This window comes from Macaca fascicularis, chromosome 7 (assembly GCF_037993035.2).
Source record: "Macaca fascicularis isolate 582-1 chromosome 7, T2T-MFA8v1.1".
Lineage (NCBI taxonomy): Eukaryota > Metazoa > Chordata > Mammalia > Primates > Cercopithecidae > Macaca > Macaca fascicularis.
The window spans coordinates 156,212,753-156,234,463 of NC_088381.1; the positions used below are offsets into that span (position 1 = coordinate 156,212,753).

Here is a 21,711-nt window from a genome sequence, read left to right on the forward strand (position 1 = left end):
TCTTCTGAGAAGTGGATCTCAACAGTGAGGTTAAACTCTTCAGTAAACCATGCTGTAAACAGATGTGCCGTCATCTAGGCTTTGAAGTTCCATTTATAGAAGGCAGGCAGAATAGACTTAGCATAATCCTTAAGGGCCTTAGGATTTTCTGGATAGTAAATGAGCACTGGCTTCAACATAAAGTCACCAGCTGCATTAGCCCCTAGCAAGAGAATCAGCCTATCATTTGAAGCTTTGAAGCCAGGCATTGACTTCTCTTCTGTAGCTATCAAAGTCCTAGATGGCACCTTGTAATATAAGGCTGTTTTGTCTATAATGAAAATCTGTTGTTTAGTATATCCACTTTCTTAGCTAGACTTTCTGGATAACTTGCTGTAGCTTCTCCATTAGCACTTGCCCTTTAACCTGCACTTTTATGTTATCAAAAGGCTTTCTTCCCTTAAATGTCATAAGCCAACCTCTGCTAGCTTCAAACTTTCTTCTGAAGCCGCCTTACCTCTCTTAGCCTTCATAGAATTGAAAAGAGCCCTCTTGCTCTGATTTAGATTTTGGCTTAAGGGAATGTTGTGGCTGGTTTGATCTTCTATCCAGACCACTACAATTTTCTCCATATCAGCAATAAGGCTGGTTCACTTTCTTATCATTAGTGTGCTCACTCACTGGAGGAGCACTTTTAATTTCTTTCAGGAATTTTTACTGGCCAGGAACAGCAGCTCATGCCTGTAATCCCAGCACTTTGGGAGGCCAAGGCGGGTGGATCGCTTGAGCCCAGGAGTTCAAGACCAGCCTCGGCAACGTAGTGAAACCCCATCTCTAGAAAAAATGTTTAAAAAAATAACCAGGAATGGTGATGCACACTAGTAGTCTGAGCTACTTAGGGGGCTGAGGTGGGAGGATCCCTTGAGCCCAGGAATCAAGGCTGCAGTGAACCATGATCGCACCACTGCACTCCTGGGTGGGTGACGCAGAGAGATCTTCTCTCAAAAAAAAAAAACACACACACACAGAATTTCCTTTACACTCACAACTTTGTTAACTGTTTGGCAGAAGAGACCTAGCTGCTGGCCTGTTTCAGAGTTCAATGTGCCTTCCTCACCAAGCTTAATTATTTCTAGATTTACATTTAAAATGAGAGACATGCGACTGACTCTTCTTTTCACTAGAACACTGAGAGGCCACTGCGGGTTATTAGTTGGCCAAATTTCAATACCGTTGTGCCTCAGGGATCTGGGATGCCTGAATGGCCAGCTGCTGGAACAGTCAGAACATACAGCATTCATTGATGAAGTTCACCATCTTCAAAGGGCATGGTTTGTGGCACCCCAAAACAATGACAATTGTCACATCAAAGATCACTGACCACAGATCTCCTTAACAGATATAATAAAAAATGAAACAGGTTGAAACTATTGTGAAAATTACCAAAATGTGACAGAGACACAGAATGGAGCACACGATGTTGGAAAAATGGCACCAATAGACTTGTTCAATGTGGGATTGCCACACGGCTTAAATTTGTTAAAAAAAAAAAAAAAAAAAAAAGTAAAAAAAAACCCTCAGCATCTTAAAACACAATAAAGCAAGGCACAATAAAGTGAGATACAACTTATATAGAATGATACCATGAATAAGAGTGGATAGTGGAAGAGGGAAAGGAAGTTGAGATGCTAAGTTCACTGACTGCCTTATATGTAATAGCTGAGTGCCAAGAGTTATCATTTAAAGCTGGCAAATCATATAAGAGAAACATAAGCATGTTTAATCATTTAAAAGATGATGTCCACCAAAACTTTGTGTTGGAAGAAGAAAGAAAAGAGTTATCATCACCCATTATGGGGATCAAATACATGCTGGTTAACAAATAGAACACTAAGATTATTATATGCCATTATACTTATAAAGTTAACCCCTAGGCCAGGTGTGGTGGATCACCTGGGAGGCCAAGGCAGGCAGATCACCTGAGGTCAGGAGTTCGAGACCAGCCTGACCAACGTGGTGAAACCCCATCTCCACTCAAAGATACAAAATTAGCCAGGCATGGTGGTGGGCACCTGTAATCCTAGTTACATGGGAGGCTGAGGCAAGAGAATCGCTTGAATCCGGGAGGCGGAGGTTGCAGTGAGCTGAGACTGCACCACTGCACTCCAGCCTGGGTGACAAGAGTGAAATTCTGTCTCAATAAATAAATAAATAAATATAAATAAATAAATACAGTTAACCCCAAGACAAAAATACGAAACTCTCCAAGTGTCAGAAAAAAAAGATACACAAAAAATAAGACAAAAACTGATACAGGAAAGAGGTCATTGCAGTTCACTCTATGATCAGCTGCAGAAAGCATTTATCTAGTCAAAATCATGCAGATGTTTCACTTCTATCTAATTAAATATTGGGAAGACAGGAGGACAGGAAAAGAGCCCTTCTGTGGTGGGGCAGGCAGGAAGAAGGAACTAACTCCTCATCTTCCACAATACAAAGTCAAAAAAAAAAAAAAAATCCCCAAAACTGAAAATTCCAGAAGAAGTACAAGCAAGATATTTAAAGACATGGGGATGAATGTTCAAATCAACAATCAAAACAGATGAAAGTGACGGTCTCTGGGAAGGTAAGAAAAGGTGAGAGGGTCAAAATGTTACTGTTTTTTATAACAAATTTTGTAGAACATTTTGGTCCCTTACTATACAGCTTTAATAAGAAGTACAATTTTTAAAATGGAAGTTGAGCTCAAATGAGTAATCTGAATTCAACCGACCAACTCATATTTTCCATTCTAACCTTTTCATTAGGTTCGCTAGCCTTTCATTCTGGAAAAAGAGATACTTCATTCTGCTTTGGCTTTTGTTGAAAGCCAGCACAATGACTGCATTAATTTAAATGACAGTGTTTCGTAAGCCTCCTCTGAACCTCAAACTATAGTTTATGCTATGAGGACAAAACACTGACTAAGCACCCTTACTCAAGATGATCTGCAGAGAAAGAGATATTAGCAAACGAATGGGTACCTATGGTGGTGATGACAGTTCCAGCAAAGAAAAAGGCACTGCCGAGGTCCCAGTGGCTGCTGTTGTTGGAGGAGTTTCCTATTGGACTGACTCCCGCATTGTCAGCATCAAGGGCATGCTGCAAAGAAAGGGAAAAAGCATAAGACTCAGTTTAAAAGTTGTTCTTTTAGTTTTTGTGTTTTTTTAAAAAAAAAAAAGAAAAAGAAAGAAAGAAAGGTTCCAATACATTATTCCCCTGCTCAAGAACCTGCAATGATCTAGAAAGAACTGGTTAAGTGGATGAGGGTACCATCCCAAAGCAAAATGCTGTGCACCCAGTTGTGAAAATTAGAAAATTAGTGTTAAGTCAGGGGGAAACACTAGGATATAGAATATGGTGACATTTATAGAAAGCTTGCAGGCATGGAGTGGCCCAGATTATGAAAAATGCATACAAGTTGCTGCGCATATACACACACAAAAATGCCTAGAAGAATGTTCACCCAAAGTGGACATTTCTGCAAGGCAGGATTTTGGTTGCTTTTACACTCTTCTCTGTCTTGTAAGAATGTTTTACCTTGAGCTTGTTTCCACAGGGCAGGAGTTAAGAGCCATCCTGGCTGTGGCCGTTATTAACTTCAGAACCTTGGGCAAGTTGTTTGAACCTCTCTAAGCCTAGTTCCCTCATTTGCAAACTAGAGATAAAACCTTCCCCACAGGGTTGTTGTGAGGATTAAATGAGATGGTCCAAGTAACATCCTTAGCCCAATGTCTGGCTCCCAGTTAGGGTTTAACAAACAGTAACCAATTTCATGATTGTCATTCCACTCTCACCCACCCCCACACCACACACACACATCTCTCTTTTTCAAAATAAGCTACAATGACTCCTCAATGATTACTGAATTTGGGATTCCATACACCTTAAAATTTCCAACAAACTGGCCACAATGATGACCCATTTTCATCTCACACTGCTATAAATTCCCTACTCTGGGCAGACACTCCATGACATGCTCCCTGTACTTATGTACCTGTGCCCTCCCACAAACAGTGCCCATCCTTCTGGGTCTAATTCAAGCCCTGTTTCTTCCAGGAGACTTAGTCTATGCATCACTGCTTCACAGTTGCCCCCTTCCCTGAGTTCATACTTCGGCAACAATTAAAGATACTGCTTAAAATCCCTCCCTAGCCTCATCACGAGCAGGAGAAGGTGAAAAACTCCTCAGCAGTTCTTCCTGAGCTGGCCCCTGCCACCCTCTTTCAAGCCAGGAGAAAAGGTAGGATGTGCTGTCATGGCAGCCCAAACACACGCTGTTCACACGGGTGAGCTGGGATATAAAAGCGACAGGTGGAAGCCTTGGAGAGGAGGTGACAGACACAGGAGCTACTTCTAGAACAACAAACAGACATTCTGTTCCTTGGGCAAACCTGGAATAACCCTATGTAAGGAGAGCAAGACAGAAATATTGAAATGTAATTACATTTATCCTAAGTAATGCCCATTAAGTTTTGTTAAAACAGGCATATAGTGGTTGTCACAAATCAGATTACAACTGGAAAAGTCAGTCATCATTACATTTTGCCTTCTTTCATCTGAGTTATTTCACTCTGGACAAGGGATCAACAACCTTTTCCATAAAGGGTCTGATAGTAAATATTTTAGCCCTAGTGGGCCACATAGGGTCTCTGTTGTATATTTTTCTTTCTTTTAAATAATCTTTTAAATATGCAAAAACCATTTTCAGCTCAGGGGTTGTACAAAAAGAGGCTGCGAGCTAGATTTGGCAGACTCATAGACAGTTGACTGGACGATACAGGGGAAAAAAAGCACCTTCTGTCAAGTGCTGACTCTATTCTTCTCTCCCTCTAAGAGAACATGGAATATTATGCAAGGCCGCAGCCGGCCACTGTTTCTAGCAAACCCTGGCACCCTAGAATTTAAAATCTGGTTGCATGGGATGTGTACAGACTGTCTTTGCATAAATCAGCCTAATTGACAATGGTCACATAATCATCGGAGGTATGTTCTGCTCTGCTCTAGAGGGGAGACAGATGGTGGGTCCTTTCCACTGATAGCATCTCCATTTTCACTGTGCCATATGAGTACCATCAGACCAAGCCACCGAGCCTTCACTAGTGTTTATATCTTCATTATCTACTCAGCTCTGATGGGAATAATACCGCAGGGAGGGCTCTAGGTGTCAGTCACTTAGGTTGCCTCAAATCATACCATCAGTACCTAATATTTACAACTCCTATCAAGCTGTGAAGCGAGGTTAGGCTCACTCAAGTCTCACAGTGCTGAGAATTGCACATAAATGTCATAAGCAAACCCAGCACTGCAAACAAAAATACAGATTTGCATGAAAGACAACGGGGACGATGATTTGTTTCATCAAAAAATCTGAAGAATCCTTTTCAAGTTTCATTTTTCTTGAATTACACAATTTATAAATATTTAGTGTTTACCTATGTAACCCTTAAGGAAAGCGTTTATCAGCTGAAAGGAAAAGGGAACTAACAGTTGTTAAGTGCCTGCCCTTCGCCGGGTGCATTGGAAGTGTCATTATGTTTTATCCTTTCTACAACTTGTGTGTCATTCCATTCTATCCTTTCCATAACTTGCAAGAAAGTAGTATGATCCCCCACCTTAGAGATGGGGAAACAGGCTCAGGAAACTTAATTAACTTGTCCTAGGTCACCCAGTCAGGAAGTGAAGAGGCCAGGATTCAACCCTGTCTGGCCCAAAGCAGATGGTTTTGCCTTTCCTCTACCTTTGGTACCCAGAATGCATGCCGCCTCCCCAACTCCCATCTTCACCTCCAGACATATGAGGAAGAAGGACAGCCATTGTCCAAGAATTTAGGCAGAAGAGACCTTACAAGGGATCATTTCTAATTAGACAGCTTCCTTGAACATGCAAATGGAGACACCAAACTTCATTTGGCTGTCGAAGTTGATTAGAGATGAGTCACTCTGCGTTAAAATAAAATTAAAGAATAAATTAATTAAAGTGGGATAAGGTTGATTTTTATGCCCTAAGAGGGAGGGATCAGAGAAAACAGAAAAGCCCTGAGAAAGGAGGACAAGAAGAAATAAGGCGACAAAAAGGGGTGTCAACAGACAGGTGGGAAATTCAGGCTCCATAGTGGCAATGCCCAGGTCTTTGAAGAGCAACTCCATCTAGTATCCAATTCAGCTGGGTTCTATCTGTGATGTCAATTCCTCTCTCCCTGCCACATCTTCAGTAAAATGGGCAATGCACCAAAATGCCTTGGGGAAGCAGTTTTGTGGAAATTATACATAAGGGTTGTTATGGGCAAAGTAGGGCCACTGATGATCTGAACTAACTCCTTGAGAGCAAGACTCAATGAAAAGGAGAAAAATAAGCTCTCCTACGAGTCACCAAACTTTTGATAAGGCTTTAGAAAGCCCCAATGCTGAGAATGAGGTTTGATTTTCTATCTGGATCTTATGGCTCTGAAAAATTCTGGCAAACAACCAGAATTCAAGTGAATCAGCAAACTCGGGTTATAACTGACTGTTACCACTTGAATTGGCAACATCATTTTTAACTCAATAATAATAATTCTAATGGAGTGTATAGTTTTAATTTTTATTAATTTTCAAAGTATTTTCTAATGATCTTAATTGTTTGAGCTCAAGTAAAACATTTTAAAATTAAATGCATTTGCTTTTAAGATTTTTCTCTGCATTTAGGCTGCAGAAGTGAATGGAGGGCAGCCTGTTAGGAATGTATGAGCACACAGATGATGAAATGGCACGACTGAGCTCTGTACAGTTTAGCTCAAAAAATGTTACAGGGTAGAGGTTCAACGAATGTTACGCAATAATTTCAGACTCAATGAGCATCATTTGTTCACTTACAACTTCAACCATTATCAAGTTCAGCGAGATCTTATGAGGATCAAAAAATTCACAGAGATAGATAATTCAACAGAGGTAGACAGATAATTAGATGGGGGGGATACTGTAGATAAGAGGGTATTACTTTACATTTTAATTCCATTCCTCCTTGAATTTCCTTTTTAGCCTCTAAGCTGGCATTTCCAGCACCCACTCAGCTACCGAGTAAATGGCCCAGGAGTGAATGTTTTAAGTCAACAATAAATAAATGAACAAACTAAATGAATAAATTTGGGTATATTATCTTCCCAGAGGTGTGAGAGGAAAACATTTTACTTCTTTCTAAAATTAGACAAACACAAAAGCAACTCAACAACAACACCAAAATAATAATGATTTGTTTCTTTTAAAAAGAGGTGGAGAGCTGACTTGAAAGAGGGCAAGATCTAAAAGATTCTATATCCCTCTTTCTCCCTTGTCCTCCCCACCGCCACACCATGCATTAGGACTATCTGACAGGCAGAAAAGAGAAATGGCAACCTCTCACAAAGTGAGGCGGATCTGTAGCTGATGTGCTTAGAAAGAGAGGAGGAGGAGGTAACTGGACCCCTCACAGGACCCCCCACCACATTTCCCCCACCAGTTTCCTCCCATCAGGCAACGCCAGCTACATGAATCACTGCTCCAGACAGCGTGTGATACCATCATGAGTGTTAGTGCTGCACTGGGATGAATGATGACCCACAGGGGACCACTAACTGTCTGTGGCTTTTCTCCTATGATCTGTGCACTCGGTGAGATCATCTGTTTCTCTGTGTCCTTATGTGCCACCAAAAAGAAAGACAAACAAAGGTGCAGCAGTAATCTCTTGGCTTGTCTCAGACTGGCTGAAGAATACAACAGATTCGTGCCTTATGCATGGATGCTAATAGCTGGGTAACCAGTTGATCTATTGTCCAAAGCAGGGAACTTGCAAATAAAAAGGTAGCTCTGTTAACAACTACGCTGGGACCATGGGACGGGTGCAACCCAGGATGTATGGTCATTTTACTAACAGATTATTTGTCTCTTGAGAAAGGACTTCATCTTACAATGGTGGCTGTGGCCACAATGTTCTTACTCCCTAAATGGCACAGTCAGCAAATGGATTATGAATTGGAGATTTAGCCAGGGATTGAGGCAGGGTGAGGGCATGAGTGTGGAAAGTGGCTCCTAAAGTGTATTAAAAGTGAGCCTATTCCAGCCATTAGCAGTTGGAAGGAAAGCCACAACCCCTGTGAGAAAGGCAATTGGCAGACCACATTCATTACTACCCATAAATACCCCTAATGATTCAAAACCCAGCAGCAGGGCAGCAACATCTCTCCACCTCCTCGCACATTTGTGGCGGAAGAGCCTCGGGTTTGAAGAGGAAAGACAATATTTAATTTGCTTGCCACAATTACTTTTTCTTTCACCTGCTTCAGAAGTATTTCACATATAAGTGAATCTTCTGTGGCTGGGGGAAGGGCAGCTTTACATCCAAGGGCGAGGTGAGTTCATATTTCAAACAACTATGGGAGGGTCTCAGAGAGGATTTCTGGGGCCACACCCAGCGAGGCACTTTTGTGGCTGATTCAGAGATGTCTTAGATTCAGTACAGAGAGGGAGACGGTGGAAGCACCTCATACATCACTCTTGCAACAGGGAAAGTTCTTGGATAAAGTAGTAACCGTTCAGCCTTGCAAGTTGTTCAGCTTCTCTGAACCTTGGTTTTCTCATCTATAAAATGAGGGACTAATACCTTCCATGCAAGGTTGTTGTCAGAGTTGTTTAAAAATGAACACAAGACATCAGGCACTGTGCCTTGTCATTTCTTATTCAGGAGTATTAGTAATAGGAACCCTTTTGGAGCACTTCCTAGAGTACAGATTAACTCAGCCCTGGTGAGGGCCTAGTACAGTGGGCAACACTGCTGCCCCCAGGGGACTCATGACACTGAGAATGGTAAAGTGCTGTGTGTATAGTACACATCTGATGCGCAGCAAAGCTAGCAAACAATGCTCTTAGAATTGTCAACAGGAAGTTCACCATCCTAAACTCTGCATAGGCACTTCTCTCCACCTCGAGTTCTTTTCTTTCTCCATCTCAGACGCACAGCTTCCCACCTCTGGAAAGGGCAGGGTGGCTCACACTCAGTCTGGGGCACCCCACTATCTGCAATAAGACGAAGGGAAGAGAATGCAGGCTGACGCACGTGTGCCTTTACCTCCCACCCAGACAGACAGCCAACATGGCAGTCAGGCCTAAGCTGACCTGAGTGGACACACCACGATCGAGCGGCCTTCCTAACTGCCACACCACTTCAGAGTCCCTCATAAAAAGCAGACCAGACCATAAAAAGGCAAAGAAAGAGGCACCTTAAGTGCTGTGGTGGATATCACAATGACGTGTATTTTCCTACTGCCTTAAGTAGGAAAATACACCTACTGCAAATATTATTTTGGAGTATATTAGAAAAATATTGGCCAAATATTTCCTACTGCAAATATTAGTCTTTCCTCAGGTCCTCAGGGAGCCAGGCAGTAAGTTTTCATCAGAACTTTACAGCCTGGTTATAAATCTAAAGTGAAGGCCATGGGCAGAAAGGACAGGGCAAGTGGAGAGTCTGTTGGGAGCAGAGGAGAGAGAAACCCAGGGTGGGCTAGCATGCTTGCTCATGGCATATGGTCTTAGACACACTAGCTTTCCTTGCTACCACCAGTTACTCCCTTACAATGGGGATTTCTGAGACTCAATTCATTAGCATCTAGGGTATTCACTAATGACTAATCTATCTAAATATTATCTTACGAGACCAGGCCATATTTGGGGGCACTCTTTTACCTTCCAAATTGTGCCTTATGATGGAGAATGCATTTCCTCTGTCTCTCTCTGACTATATGGAAGGAAGAAATAAGATAAATTTTAAACCATAAGGAAAGTATCAAGTCCACTAAGGAATCAGGGATAGATGTGTATACTTTGATATGATCAATAAACTTTCAGACCAACAAGCTGTCACTCTTTCATCTCAGTTTGGACTCACGCTCTACAGGCTGAATAACAAATTTGCCAACTGATGTTGAAAAATTGCCCTGGTCCTGAGGAGTGTGTTTGATATATGCCTTGCTCTCTCTGCACTTGAGATCATTCCCATTAAAAGTGGGTCTATCCAATTTCTATTAAAAAAACAAACAAACTGTACTAGACTACAAAAGTAGCTACAGGAATTCTGATTCATTACACGGTGCACTAAATGGAAGGTTACTATTCCTTCCATTGTCATTGCATTGAACAGAGCCTGAAATCTAATATTTATATGATCAATAACATCATGAAAAAGAGAAGATTCTGCTATCTTGTTTTTATTGTAGCTGTTTACTTAGGGCTTTTTGTTGCTTTTGAGTCATTAATATTAATCACAAATTAAGATTTCATTTCCAGCTGGGCATAGTGGCTCACGCCAGTAATCCCCATACTTTGGGAGGCTGAGACAGGAGGATTGCTTGAGCCCAGAAGTTCAAGGCCAGCCTGGGCAACATGGCAAAATCCCATCTCTACAAAAAATACAAAAATTAGCCAAGTATGGTGGTGCGTGCCTGAAGTCCCATCCACTCAGGAGGCTCAGGTGGGAGGATCGTTTGAGCCCAGGAGGCAGAGGCTACAGTAAGCCACGATCGTGCTACTGTACTCCAGCCCCCACAGAACAAGACTGCCCTCTACAGAACAAGATTCCGTACCAAAAAAAAAAAAAATCATTCTCTGTGCCTCCTTAAGAATGAGTCACCAAATCTCCTGTGAGCATAGTTTGATAGGGGGAGAAACAAGGAAGTGGAGACAACGCTAGAAACTTCAGGGAAAGTTCTAGAATACTCCTAAAATTAATCACAGCTGCCAGCACTTGCAATGTGCCAGACTCTGCCTTCTTATCCTATTTAGTCCTCACAAAATCCTGTAATCACTGATTCTATTACTAGTCCCATTTTACAAGTGAGACTGCAGAAAAACAGAAGTAACTTGTCCACGGTTATAGTAGTTAGGAAGTGTCAGAGCTAAGGCTGGTTAAAAGTCCTCTCTTTTAACTCTAGCCTTCTACCTTCCACAAATAGTGCTCTGTTCAGCTTCTAAACATTTTTCTAAAGCTCATCTGTCATGTCACCTTCTTCCAACTAAAAACAAAGGACAGCATAGAGAAGTCATCATTTGTATTTCTTATCTCCATTTGTAAAAAAACAAAAGATTAAACACTCACTTACTCAGTAAAGCTAAGCTGCACCAGCAGGCTTTTCATCTCTTCTGCCCATTTCCAAAGAGAAGGAAGGAAAAATAAATGTTCCCAATATAAAGTGATAAGGTTCTCTTAATTGTAGACCTGAATGATAATCCATGGACATTGGTTTTAGATCGAAAAGGGATCCAGCCTCAACACCTTATGTTAAGACACAAAGCCCTGTCACTCTAAAGGACAACCAGGAAGTAATCATGACTCTCTGCAGTTGACTCACAGGTCAATGAAGATCCTCTTGGGGGTCCCATAAGTTGAGTCAGAGACTCCTGCTCTGTCCTGACTAAGGACCTGAGTGATTCCTTGTCTTCTAGAACCAGTCATACTGGGCTGTAACTATCCACTAGAGTAGAGCATCATGGCTAAAAAGCATGGATTCTAGAGCCAGACTGCCTTGGCTGGATCACAGTTCCACCTCTCACTTCAGCTTGGGCAAATTATTTAACTTCTCTGCTCCTCTGTTGCTTACCCCACTTCATAGGATCACTGTAATATTTAAATGAGTTACTACACATAAAGCATTTAGAGCAGTTCCTGTCCACAGTAAGCACTATGCCAGAATTAGCTAGTGATATAATTAATACTGAACTTCAAGCTCCTTGAGGAGAGGGTGGCAGCATCTTGCATTTTTATTATTTTTTAATCACTAGAGCCAAACACAGCACCTGCTTCATGATAGGTACTAAGTAAGTATTAGTTATATAAATGAATACATTTTATTGTGATAAGTAATAAGAGCAATTGTAGGAACCAGATACCATCAGAATCTCATTATTCCATAATGTATACAGCAACCCTCTAAACGAGAACAAACCATGCACATTTGTATAAAAATGCAGTCACAGGAGCATTCACTTCTGGGTTTTGGTTTTATTTTTATGGGAGTTTTTTTAGAACTTTGAATTCTCATTTGCAAATTCATTTTCCAGTGGCATGCCAATTTCCATTACCTCTTTAATTTCTGGCTTAAAAGCTTTAGATCTCCTTCACTGAACAGTGATGAAATCAATAACCCCAGGGATAGAAACAGTAATAATAATGACTCGGAGGCCTGTAGACACAGGCTGGAGGCTGCAGGCCTGATCTTGCACACACTGACGCATCTTTTGTGTGACTGCTTTGCTGGTGAAAGGGCAGCTCTTACTGAATTCAAAGCAACAACCAAAAGGAGTCACTTCAACTCAGAGTTGTGCCCCTGGGCTCAAAGAACCCGAATCTGCATTCTCCAGAGCTCACCTGCTGCCTGAGCTGCTACCTAAACTTCCTGGACAAAAGGCTGCTTGAAATAGGGGATGGCCCAGGGCCGACAAAGGCTGCTCTGGATCTGCACTCTGAAGTCACAACAAGGATTTCCATGAACATCTCAGGTGCTGTGCTTTCCAACACACTGCTTTCCTAAAACTTCTTATGTCCCTAAATATGGAAATATGTAAAGTTTTGACGGCTATAGATACCAAGAGAATCTGCTCATGCATAAAGATGACAAAAAGGTGAGTTTTTGTCTTAGCTGGGTGTGGTGGCATGCACCTGTAGTCCCAGCTTCTCAGGAGGCTGAAACGGGAGAATCACTTGAATCCAGGAGGTGGATCCAGAGAAGTACTATTGACAACCAGACCAAAAAGAAAGGACTTGTTTAACGTAGTAATAAAAGAATTTTTTGCTTTCCTTCTGTGAAGGTTCTAAATGAAGGTCTCTTGATCTTCAAAACAGATACAAAGGCTGGGCACAGTGGCCTATGCCTGTAATCCCAGCACTTTGGGAGCCCGAGGCGGGCAGATCACGAGGTCAAGAGTTCGAGAGCAGCCAAGCCAATATCGTAAACTCCATCTCTACTAAAAATACAAAAATTAGCTGGGTGTGGTAGTGCATGCCTGTAGTCCTAGCTACTAGGGAGGCTGAGGCAGAAGAATTGCTTGAACCTGGGAGGTGGAGGATGCAGTGAGCCAAGATCACGCCAAGGCACTCCAGCCCGGGAGACAGAACAAGACTCTGTCTAAAAATAAAAAAATAAAAAAATAAAACCAGATACAAAAACCACCATTCCTTCATTCCTCAACCCTTTAGCATCTTCTATTGGCCAGCCACTGTGCGAGGCAGAAGGGATATAGTGATAAAAGACACAGATTCAACTTCAAAGAGCTCACAGTCATGGGAAGGGGACAGAGAAAAGCGAAGGTCACCCAAGAGAGTCTAGCGAGTGTAGGACAACTAGCGAGTGTAGGGCAAATGGGGCCAAGCAGGACATGACCCAACATAAAGGGCCCATAAAGGTTTTCTGCAAGAGTTGAGTTTTGGCACCACTGAGGACAATTCAGTTCAGAAGTCCAGAGCAAAACACTTAGCAGAGTGCCACAGTTGTCGCTCCATTTAGTTGAGTCATTGAATTAACGAATGAATAACATAAAACCCTTTGGTAAACCCATATGAAGGACCAAAATGGCAATGTACTGATTGACCAGATCCTATCACTCTGCTGCTGAAAACATAACTGTAAGCTTCACAGTACTCTTAAGATAAAATTCAAAATCAACCCCTGCGTGGTTTGACTCCTGCCTGTCTCCAGCCAAATTGCTTTCTAAGTTCCCTTTGCTAAATGCCCTTTGGCCACATTTGCTCACTTCTCTCAAGTCTTCAGCCATGGCATGTTGCTTCCTCCCATCCAGGGCCTTGACTCAGCCCCCTCTGCCTGGAATCCTTGTCTTATTAAATCAGTTCTCCTCTTCGGGTATCCCATAGCTCTAGCTCCCTCTCCTTTGCAACTTTCATCTGGCTTTCAGTTGCAATTACTTGTGTAAGAACATGCATAAGGTTTGGTTCTCCCACTGTCTATAAGTAGGGTCACCATATATTTTATCTTTCTTTTTTTTTATTATTATACTTTAAGTTCTAGGGTACATGTGCACAATGTGCAGGTTTGTTACATATGTATACTTGTGCCATGTTGGTGTGCTGCACCCATCAACTCGTCATTTACATCAGGTATAACTCCCAATGCCATCCCTCCCCCCTCCCCACTCCCCATAATAGGCCCCAGTGTGTGATGTTCCCCTTCCAGAGTCCAAGTGATTTCATTGTTCAATTCCCACCTATGAGTGAGAACATCCGGTGTTTGGTTTTCTGTTCTTGCGATAGTTTGCTGAGAATGATGGTTTCCAGCTGCATCCATGTCCCTACAAAGGACATGAACTCATCCTTTTTTATGGCTGCATAGTATTCCATGGTGTATATGTGCCACATTTTCTTAATCCAGTCTGTCACTGATGGACATTTGGGTTGATTCCAAGACTTTGCTATTGTGAATAGTGCCGCAATAAACATACGTGTGCATGTGTCTTTATAGCAGCATGATTTATAATCCCATATTTTATCTTTCAAACCAAGACATTTTGTTTTTAATATAGACGGGATTTTGCCATGTTGCCCAGGCTGGTCTCAAACTCCTGAGCTCAAGAGTCTGCCTGCCTCAGCCTCCAAAAATGCTAGGATTATAGACATGAGCCACCATGCCCAGCCCCAGGACACTTTTGAGAGGGAAAGGGGCACTATTAACAATTACTCCAGAACCACAAAACCTGGAACATTTGGTTCTCCTAGCTATAAGCTCCAAGAAGGCAGGGACCATGTCTGTCTTTTATTCGCCATTATTACATCCCCGCATCTAGCACAGTAGGCAATCAAGTTTGTTGAATGAAAGAATAAATGAGCGAGTGAACAAATGAGTAAGTGAGTGAGCAAGTGAGTGACTCGGGTCTTGGCAGGAGGGCAGAACCACGGTCTTGGCAGGAGAGCAGAGCCACGGTCTTGGGAAATGTTTATGGGTCATGCAAATTACCCAACATCTCCTTGGGTATGGAGAGGACATTTTGGCAGTTCATAATCTCTTGCCCTCTCATCTGAGGAATAGCAGCTTTGTTTGCCATGACAACATCAAAGGTTCACACCCAGGACCACAGCACGGTGCCCACTCCTCACATGCCACTGCCCACATCTTAGACTAAATCCTTCTCCACTAAAGCATGGTGGAGTCAGGCCCAAGGAGCACAGCCAATAAAATGAGTCAGTAAGCCAGAGGCCAACAGTCTGGCACCCTAGCCTCATCATGGAGGCTCTCTGTATGTCAGAAAGCTTACAAATACAGGGAGAGGACAGGAGACAGAGCTCTGTGTTAGAAGGCAAGCACTAACTGTCACAAAGGAGCCTTCTCATCATGTCATCCAAGTGGGTTTTCCCTTCATCAAGACGAATTTGTCTTGATTCATTTATGTACTCTCTAAGCCCACTGTGTCAAGCCAAGGAGAGTATGATTAAGAGAGCGTGGCCTCTGGGGTCAGAGAGATCTAACTAGACTCAAGTCCTACTTTGGTCACTAGCTAGCTACAAGAACTTTGCACTCTGTAAAATGGGGCAGCAACAGTGGCCACCTCTTGGTGCAATGGCGAGAGGCAAATGAAGCTAAGTAATATAAGTAATATATGTAAACTCTCTAGCACCAGCTCGCACAGAATCTGTGCCTAATAAATGATGCTAAGTGGAAAGAGTCAGGGGAGGGGGGGATAGGGAAGGATTTGTTAAAGGGGACATAATTACAGCAAGATAACAGGAATAAATTCTAGTGTTCTATATGCAGGATGACTACAGTTAACAACAATCTAGTATAAAGTTTCAAATAGCTAGAAGGAGGATATTGAAGATTCCCAACACAAAGAAATGATAAATGTTTGAGATGATGAATATGCTAATTACCCTGATCTGATCACCATACATTGTAGGTATGGAAACATCACTATGTACCTCATAAATACATACAATTATTATATGTTATTTTTTAATTTTTTTAATGAAAAAAATAATAAATGGTGCCAAATAATACGCATCAAACACAGTCTAAGGCCTAAATACTGAGCAAAGTATCTGAGGCTCTATTTGGAAAGCGTTTAAAAAAAAAAGTCCTGAGCGCGCACGGTGGCTCACGCCTATAATCCCAACACTTTGGGAGGCTGAGGCAGGCAGATCACCTGAGGTCAGGAGTTTGAGACCAGCCTGGCCAACCTGGTGAAACCCTGTCTCTACTAAAAATACAAAAATTAACTGGGGTGGTGAAGCAGGCCGGTAATCCCAGCTACTCGGGAGGCTGAGGCAGGAGAATCACTTGAATCCGGGAGGCAGAGGTTGCAGTGAGCTGAGATCTCACCACTGCTCTCCAGTCTGGGCAACAGAGTGAGACGCCATCTTGGGGCGGAAGCGGGGAATCCCAGAGAGGTCATAAAGCGAAAACCAATGGTCAAGTTCCTGTTCTCCAACATAAAGAGTCACTGGAGCAGTCGGGGAGAGAGAGAGAGAGAAAACCGATGGGAAGAGACCCCCCTAAAAGGCTCATGCTCCAAGCAGTTCCAGACCTAGCTCCAGCCAAGCAGATGAAAGCCCCGGGACTTTCTTCAGAGAAACTATCACGAACAGACGGTGTCAGTTTCGTGTTGGAGAGACCCCTCTCGCTGGAGGCAAGGACTGAAGTGAGCCAAGGAAGAAGCCAGCCTTCCAGGGAGTGAAATAACCTCCTCACTCTGAAGGGATTAGACCAACCTGCTCCCAGAAACATTCTCCAGAGAGAGGAATAGACCCCTGTCGTTTGCTTTACGGCAAGGCACTTAGAATGAAAAATCCCATGTCCTTCCCGATGGGGGCCTCATCCAACCCTAAACCCACTCCTGTGAAATGCTACTCCCTTCAGCGAGGCTATGGCCAGAAGAAATGGCAGCCATGAGACCACTCGAGCTCCTCTGAAGACACTCAAGATCTTAAAACATCTGGGATTGTTTCATACCCTGAAAAAAGACTGCTGCACATCATCATCCCTGCAAACCGAAGCATTCATTCTTCACTTCCCCGTCAGTCAGTGAGGGCTCCTCACGATTTTATTCTTTGAGGATCACAAAAGATGAATGTTTTGTGGCTTTCTCCAAGACTAGTCAGTACAGAAGCTTCTAGGACAATTGCACTGGGAACGGGGAGATAAGCAATTGTGGCATGTGAGGATATCAAAGATAAAGGCTTTCTTGGGACAGAGTGACCGCCAAATCAAATTCATGGAAACCTCAACTTCAAAACTACATTTAATTTACTTTATTCTACTGCCAAAGAAATGCGAGTACTCCAGGTACAATTATCTTTTGTCTACTCAGTTCGCTTGAGAGAAGAAAGACAGATGGGGGAAGGAAATAGCGTTTCCTAAATGCCAGTGACATGCCAGCCACTCTGCTAGGTTCACTCACTCCCCACAATCATCCGAATGAGGACTGTGATCCCTTTAATATGAGGAGGAGCCTTAGGTTTAGTGTCGTTAAGGGACCAAGTCTATCTGATGTAATGTCCATGATCATTCCCTTTCTAACACACCCTTTCTTTGAAAATACAATATTCCCCATGTGGAGTGCCATAGCACCATGCCAGACAACCCAGTTTTCTTGAATCACGTTTCCTTCTCCCTCCAGCCTTTTCCTTGGAGTAAAAGCTTTACGAAGAGGTCTACATGTCAGTGAGGGGATACTCACCATTGATGCAAGTGAGCAATATGGCACAAGGGTTCCGTTGTGTGGGCTCTGGAGTCTGGCTTCCTGGGGCTCAAATCCCAGTTTAATCGCTTATTGGCTGTCTGGACTTGGACAAGTTATTTAACTTCTTGGGATTTATTTGCTCATCCATAAAATGAGATGATGATGATAGAACCTACTTTGGACTGAGCATGGTGGCTCAAACCTGTAATATCAGCACTTTGGGAGGCCGAGGTGGGAGGATTGCTTGAGGCCAGGAGTTTCAGACCAGCCTGAGCAACACAGTGAGACCCTGTCTCTACAAAAAAAAAAAAAAAAAAAAAAATTAAAAATTAGCTGGGTCTGGTGGTATCCACCTGTAGTCCCACAAACAGACAGTGTCCATCTCACGGTGGAGAGGCCTCTGAGGACTTCAGTAACTTGCTGGAGGCAGGGACTGAAGTGAGGCAGGGAAGAAGCCAGCCTTCCAAGGAGCAAGATAACCTGCTCACTCTGAGGTGATTGGACCAACCTGCCCTCAGAAACATTCTGAGGAGGCTGAGGCAGAAGAACTGCTTGAGCCTAGGTGTTCGAGGATACAGTGAACCATGATTGCACCACTGCACTCCAGTGTGGATGACAGAGAAAGACCCTGTTTTTAAAAAAAGGAATAAAAACAGTACCTACTTTGTAGGCTTCTTGCAAGAGTTAAATGAGCTAGAGGATTCAAGCACTTAGAACAGAGTCTAGAGGAAAGTAAACAATCAGTAAGTGGTAGCTCTATTTTATTATTACACCAGCTCTGTAGGAAGTTTCCCAGTTACAATCGCCTGCACACTCCCTCACATCTCAGAGGTAAGATTCTAGAGATGGATGCATCTTTTGTGTCCTCTATGAGCTGAACTGCTGAGCCCCAGCTCGGGTTAAGCAGCTTGCCCTAGGACATCAAACTCAGTCCTAGTGGAATTGGGATTAGTGTCATTGTCTCTTTGTTCAGAAGCGTCCTTATTAAAGGGGCCTGGCCCTTCCCCTAGAAGATCCACACACCTCATTGGGGTTTAATCACAGTCAGGCATTGGGGATTTAAGCCCTTTCACTCGGTCACACCTTGGAATCAATGGTCACTCCACTGGTCAGGTGACCTGCTCCTTTGAGGCTGCCTGAGCCCACTGGGTCCCTCAGATTCTTTGAAACTGTGTCTCAAACCAATCAGAGAAGCAGGGGGGACAGAGATCAGTGGAGCCGGCCCTAGTGTCTACTTAATAAATGTGAGACTGAGAGTCTCCGGTAAGGCTAAGGATAAAGATGACATTCTAGATGCCCACAGTAAACCCTCTCAATGGAATAGAAACTTGCTGTGCTGAAGCCAGCTCCAGCCACAAAGACAGAGCATCATGGTGTAGGCAGCCCAGCCCAGCCCTCAGGGAGCGACTTCTGTGATGGACACTCTGCACTTGAACAATAGAAATAAAATTTGTCTATTGGAAGATGTAGGGTTTGAAGCCCAAGGGGCATTTCAGACACCTTCTTCTCTTTTCCCTCAGCAGAACTCCACAATGCTCATCATTTAAGAGTTTTCTGGTTTCTTTTTTTCTTCCTTCCCTAGCAAATAAGCAGCAGCAATAACAAGAGCTCAAAGTTACTGAGCTTCTTTTGTTCAATCCTCAGAGCACCCTAACAGGTAGACACTATGATCAGAATCTCCATTTCACAGAAAAGCAGTGGAGGCCAGGGGCGACTGTGATATTTGCCCAAGTCACACAGCTCATTAAGTGGTATAGCATTTAATGCGGGGAGATTAACTCCAGGGTCTTGGGGGCTACAGGCCATGCAGGGATATGGAGCACATAGCAGGCACCCCAGAAATCTTCGCTGAATGAGGTTTGAGTAATTTTCAAGTTTTCTTTGTCAACTCTTTTAAATATAGCCTTTTCTCTATCTCTCAGCATCTCTCACCTGTGATGTTACAACATTCTAACTGGTCTTCCTTCCTCTAATTTCTCCTTCTTCCAACCCAACTTCCTCATTGCTAAAAGGTTTTTTCGTCAGCCAATTTCCACCTTCCAATCCTCGCTTAAAGCTTTCAGTGACTCGACATTCCACAGCATAAAGGTCCTCTAGGCACCTCCTCAGTCCAGCTCCCACGACCCCCTTCCCAGTGTCATTTCCACGTGCTGTCATACTTCTCAGTTCAAGCCATTCTAACCACCTGCAACGCCTCAAATCTGGCACTGATTAGTATAACATTCTTGTCACCACAAACTTGTTAGCATTTTCCCATGGGCCACATGCCAGCCATCGGGATACCCTCCAACCATGGCCTACCCGATGAATCCCTCCCAGATTTTGTGTTTCTGTTCCAATGCATGGTGGTTCAGCTCCTGGAATATGTGGTCAGACTGCCTGGCAGTAAACCCTGGATCCTCCATTTCTAACCAGGTGACCTTAATCCATCATTTCAGCTCCTGCTGCCTCACTTCCTCATCTGTATGTGGGCACCAAAGACTATCCTCATAGAATAGCTGTGAAGACTGAAGGAGATAAATAACCACAAAATATCCTCTGAGCTCTATTTGCCTCACTAGGGCTCCATTTTTTTTTTTTGACATCTGTCAGATAGCTCTATTCCAACAGATTTTAATTATTGGCTTACATGCCTCTTCCTCCAGTGCTTCTCAACCTATTAGCATGTTGAACTGGATAATTCTTTGTGGGAGGGGGGTCTATGCTGTGCACTGTAGGGTGTCTAGCAGCAACCCTGGCCTCTACCCACTAGATGTCTATAGCACCTCCCCAGCTGTAACCACCAAAAATGTCTCCAGACATTGCCAAATGCCCCCTAGAGGCAAACATCCCCTCCCCAGTGGCCCCACCCCAGCCCATTAAGAACCACTGCTTGAAACTCTGAGCTCCCTGAATAATACTAAGAACAGTAGCAGCAATAGAAGCAGCAGTAATAATCCTTTTGTGAGCACTTACCATGTGCCAAGCACAGTTCAAAGCCTTTCTCATGAATTACTGCATTTAATCCTCTCAACACCCTGAGGCCACATTCTATATTCTATTGTGAAGAAACAAGAGGTGAGTCACTTGCTCAAGGTGTGTCTTTTTTTTTTTCTTTTTTTCTTTTTTTCTGAGACAGAGTCTCACTCTGTTGCTGAGGCTGTAGTGCAATGGTGCGATCTCAGCTCACTGTAACCTCCGCCTCCTGGGTTCAAGTGATTCTCCTGCCTCAGCCTCCTGAGTAGCTGGGATTACAGGCACTTGCCACCATGCCTGGCTAATTTTTGTATTTTTAGTAGAGACAGGGTTTCACCATGTTGGTCAGGCTGGTCTCAAACTCCTGACCTCGTGATCCGCTCGCCTCGGCCTCCTACAGTGGTGGGATTACAGGCATGAGCCATAGCACCCGGCCATGTCTTCTTTCTCTCCCCAACACCCGGCATGTTACCTGATACAGCAGGAGTTCAGCAGCAATTCTGAGAACGAGTGAATGGATGGATGGATGAATGAATGACTAAATGAATGGATGAGAATGTCCCCTTCATAAGAGCAACCCATCTTTCTTCACCTTTAGGGACAGTGGCCCACCACTGTCCTGTGGAGTCCGACGGTACCCCATAAAGTGGTCTTACTTGTCAGAAAATCCCTCCCCACTATGACTCTAAGAGCTACGGCTCTTCTAGGCTATGCAGGCATTTTGAGGGCATCGTGCTGTTCTGGGTACTCTATTTTGGTTATTAATACTATGAAGTACACATTCCAGCTTGGCTTTATGAGGGGTTCACTCAATCCAGCCAAGAGACATGACAAAATAAATCCTTTCCATCTACTTTCTACCCACCGGTCACTCCTTTCAGACTTGGGTGAGATACAATAGTACTTACTATCTTTCCAGCTTAAAACACAGCACACTGAAAACCCTTCTAGATGTGAAGAGAGACTATTTTTAAATACTGTGTTTCTTGTGATCACTATTTACAGTGCTGCTCAGAGGCATAAAGTGTGAGAAAGCTCCCTGGTCTGT

At 43.3% G+C, this 21,711-nt stretch overlaps 1 protein-coding gene across 4 annotated transcripts in view; it reads right to left on the reverse strand.

The window, feature by feature from the left end:
* Positions 1-21,711, reverse strand: part of KCNK10 (potassium two pore domain channel subfamily K member 10) — a 183,502-nt gene that overhangs the window by 57,317 nt on the left and 104,474 nt on the right. For all 4 annotated transcript variants that reach the window (XM_045396842.3, XM_015454075.4, XM_045396843.3 and 1 more), the window contains one exon: positions 3,003-3,120. In XM_045396842.3, coding sequence (XP_045252777.1) covers positions 3,003-3,120 — 118 coding nt within the window. The remainder of the gene's footprint in view (positions 1-3,002; positions 3,121-21,711) is intronic.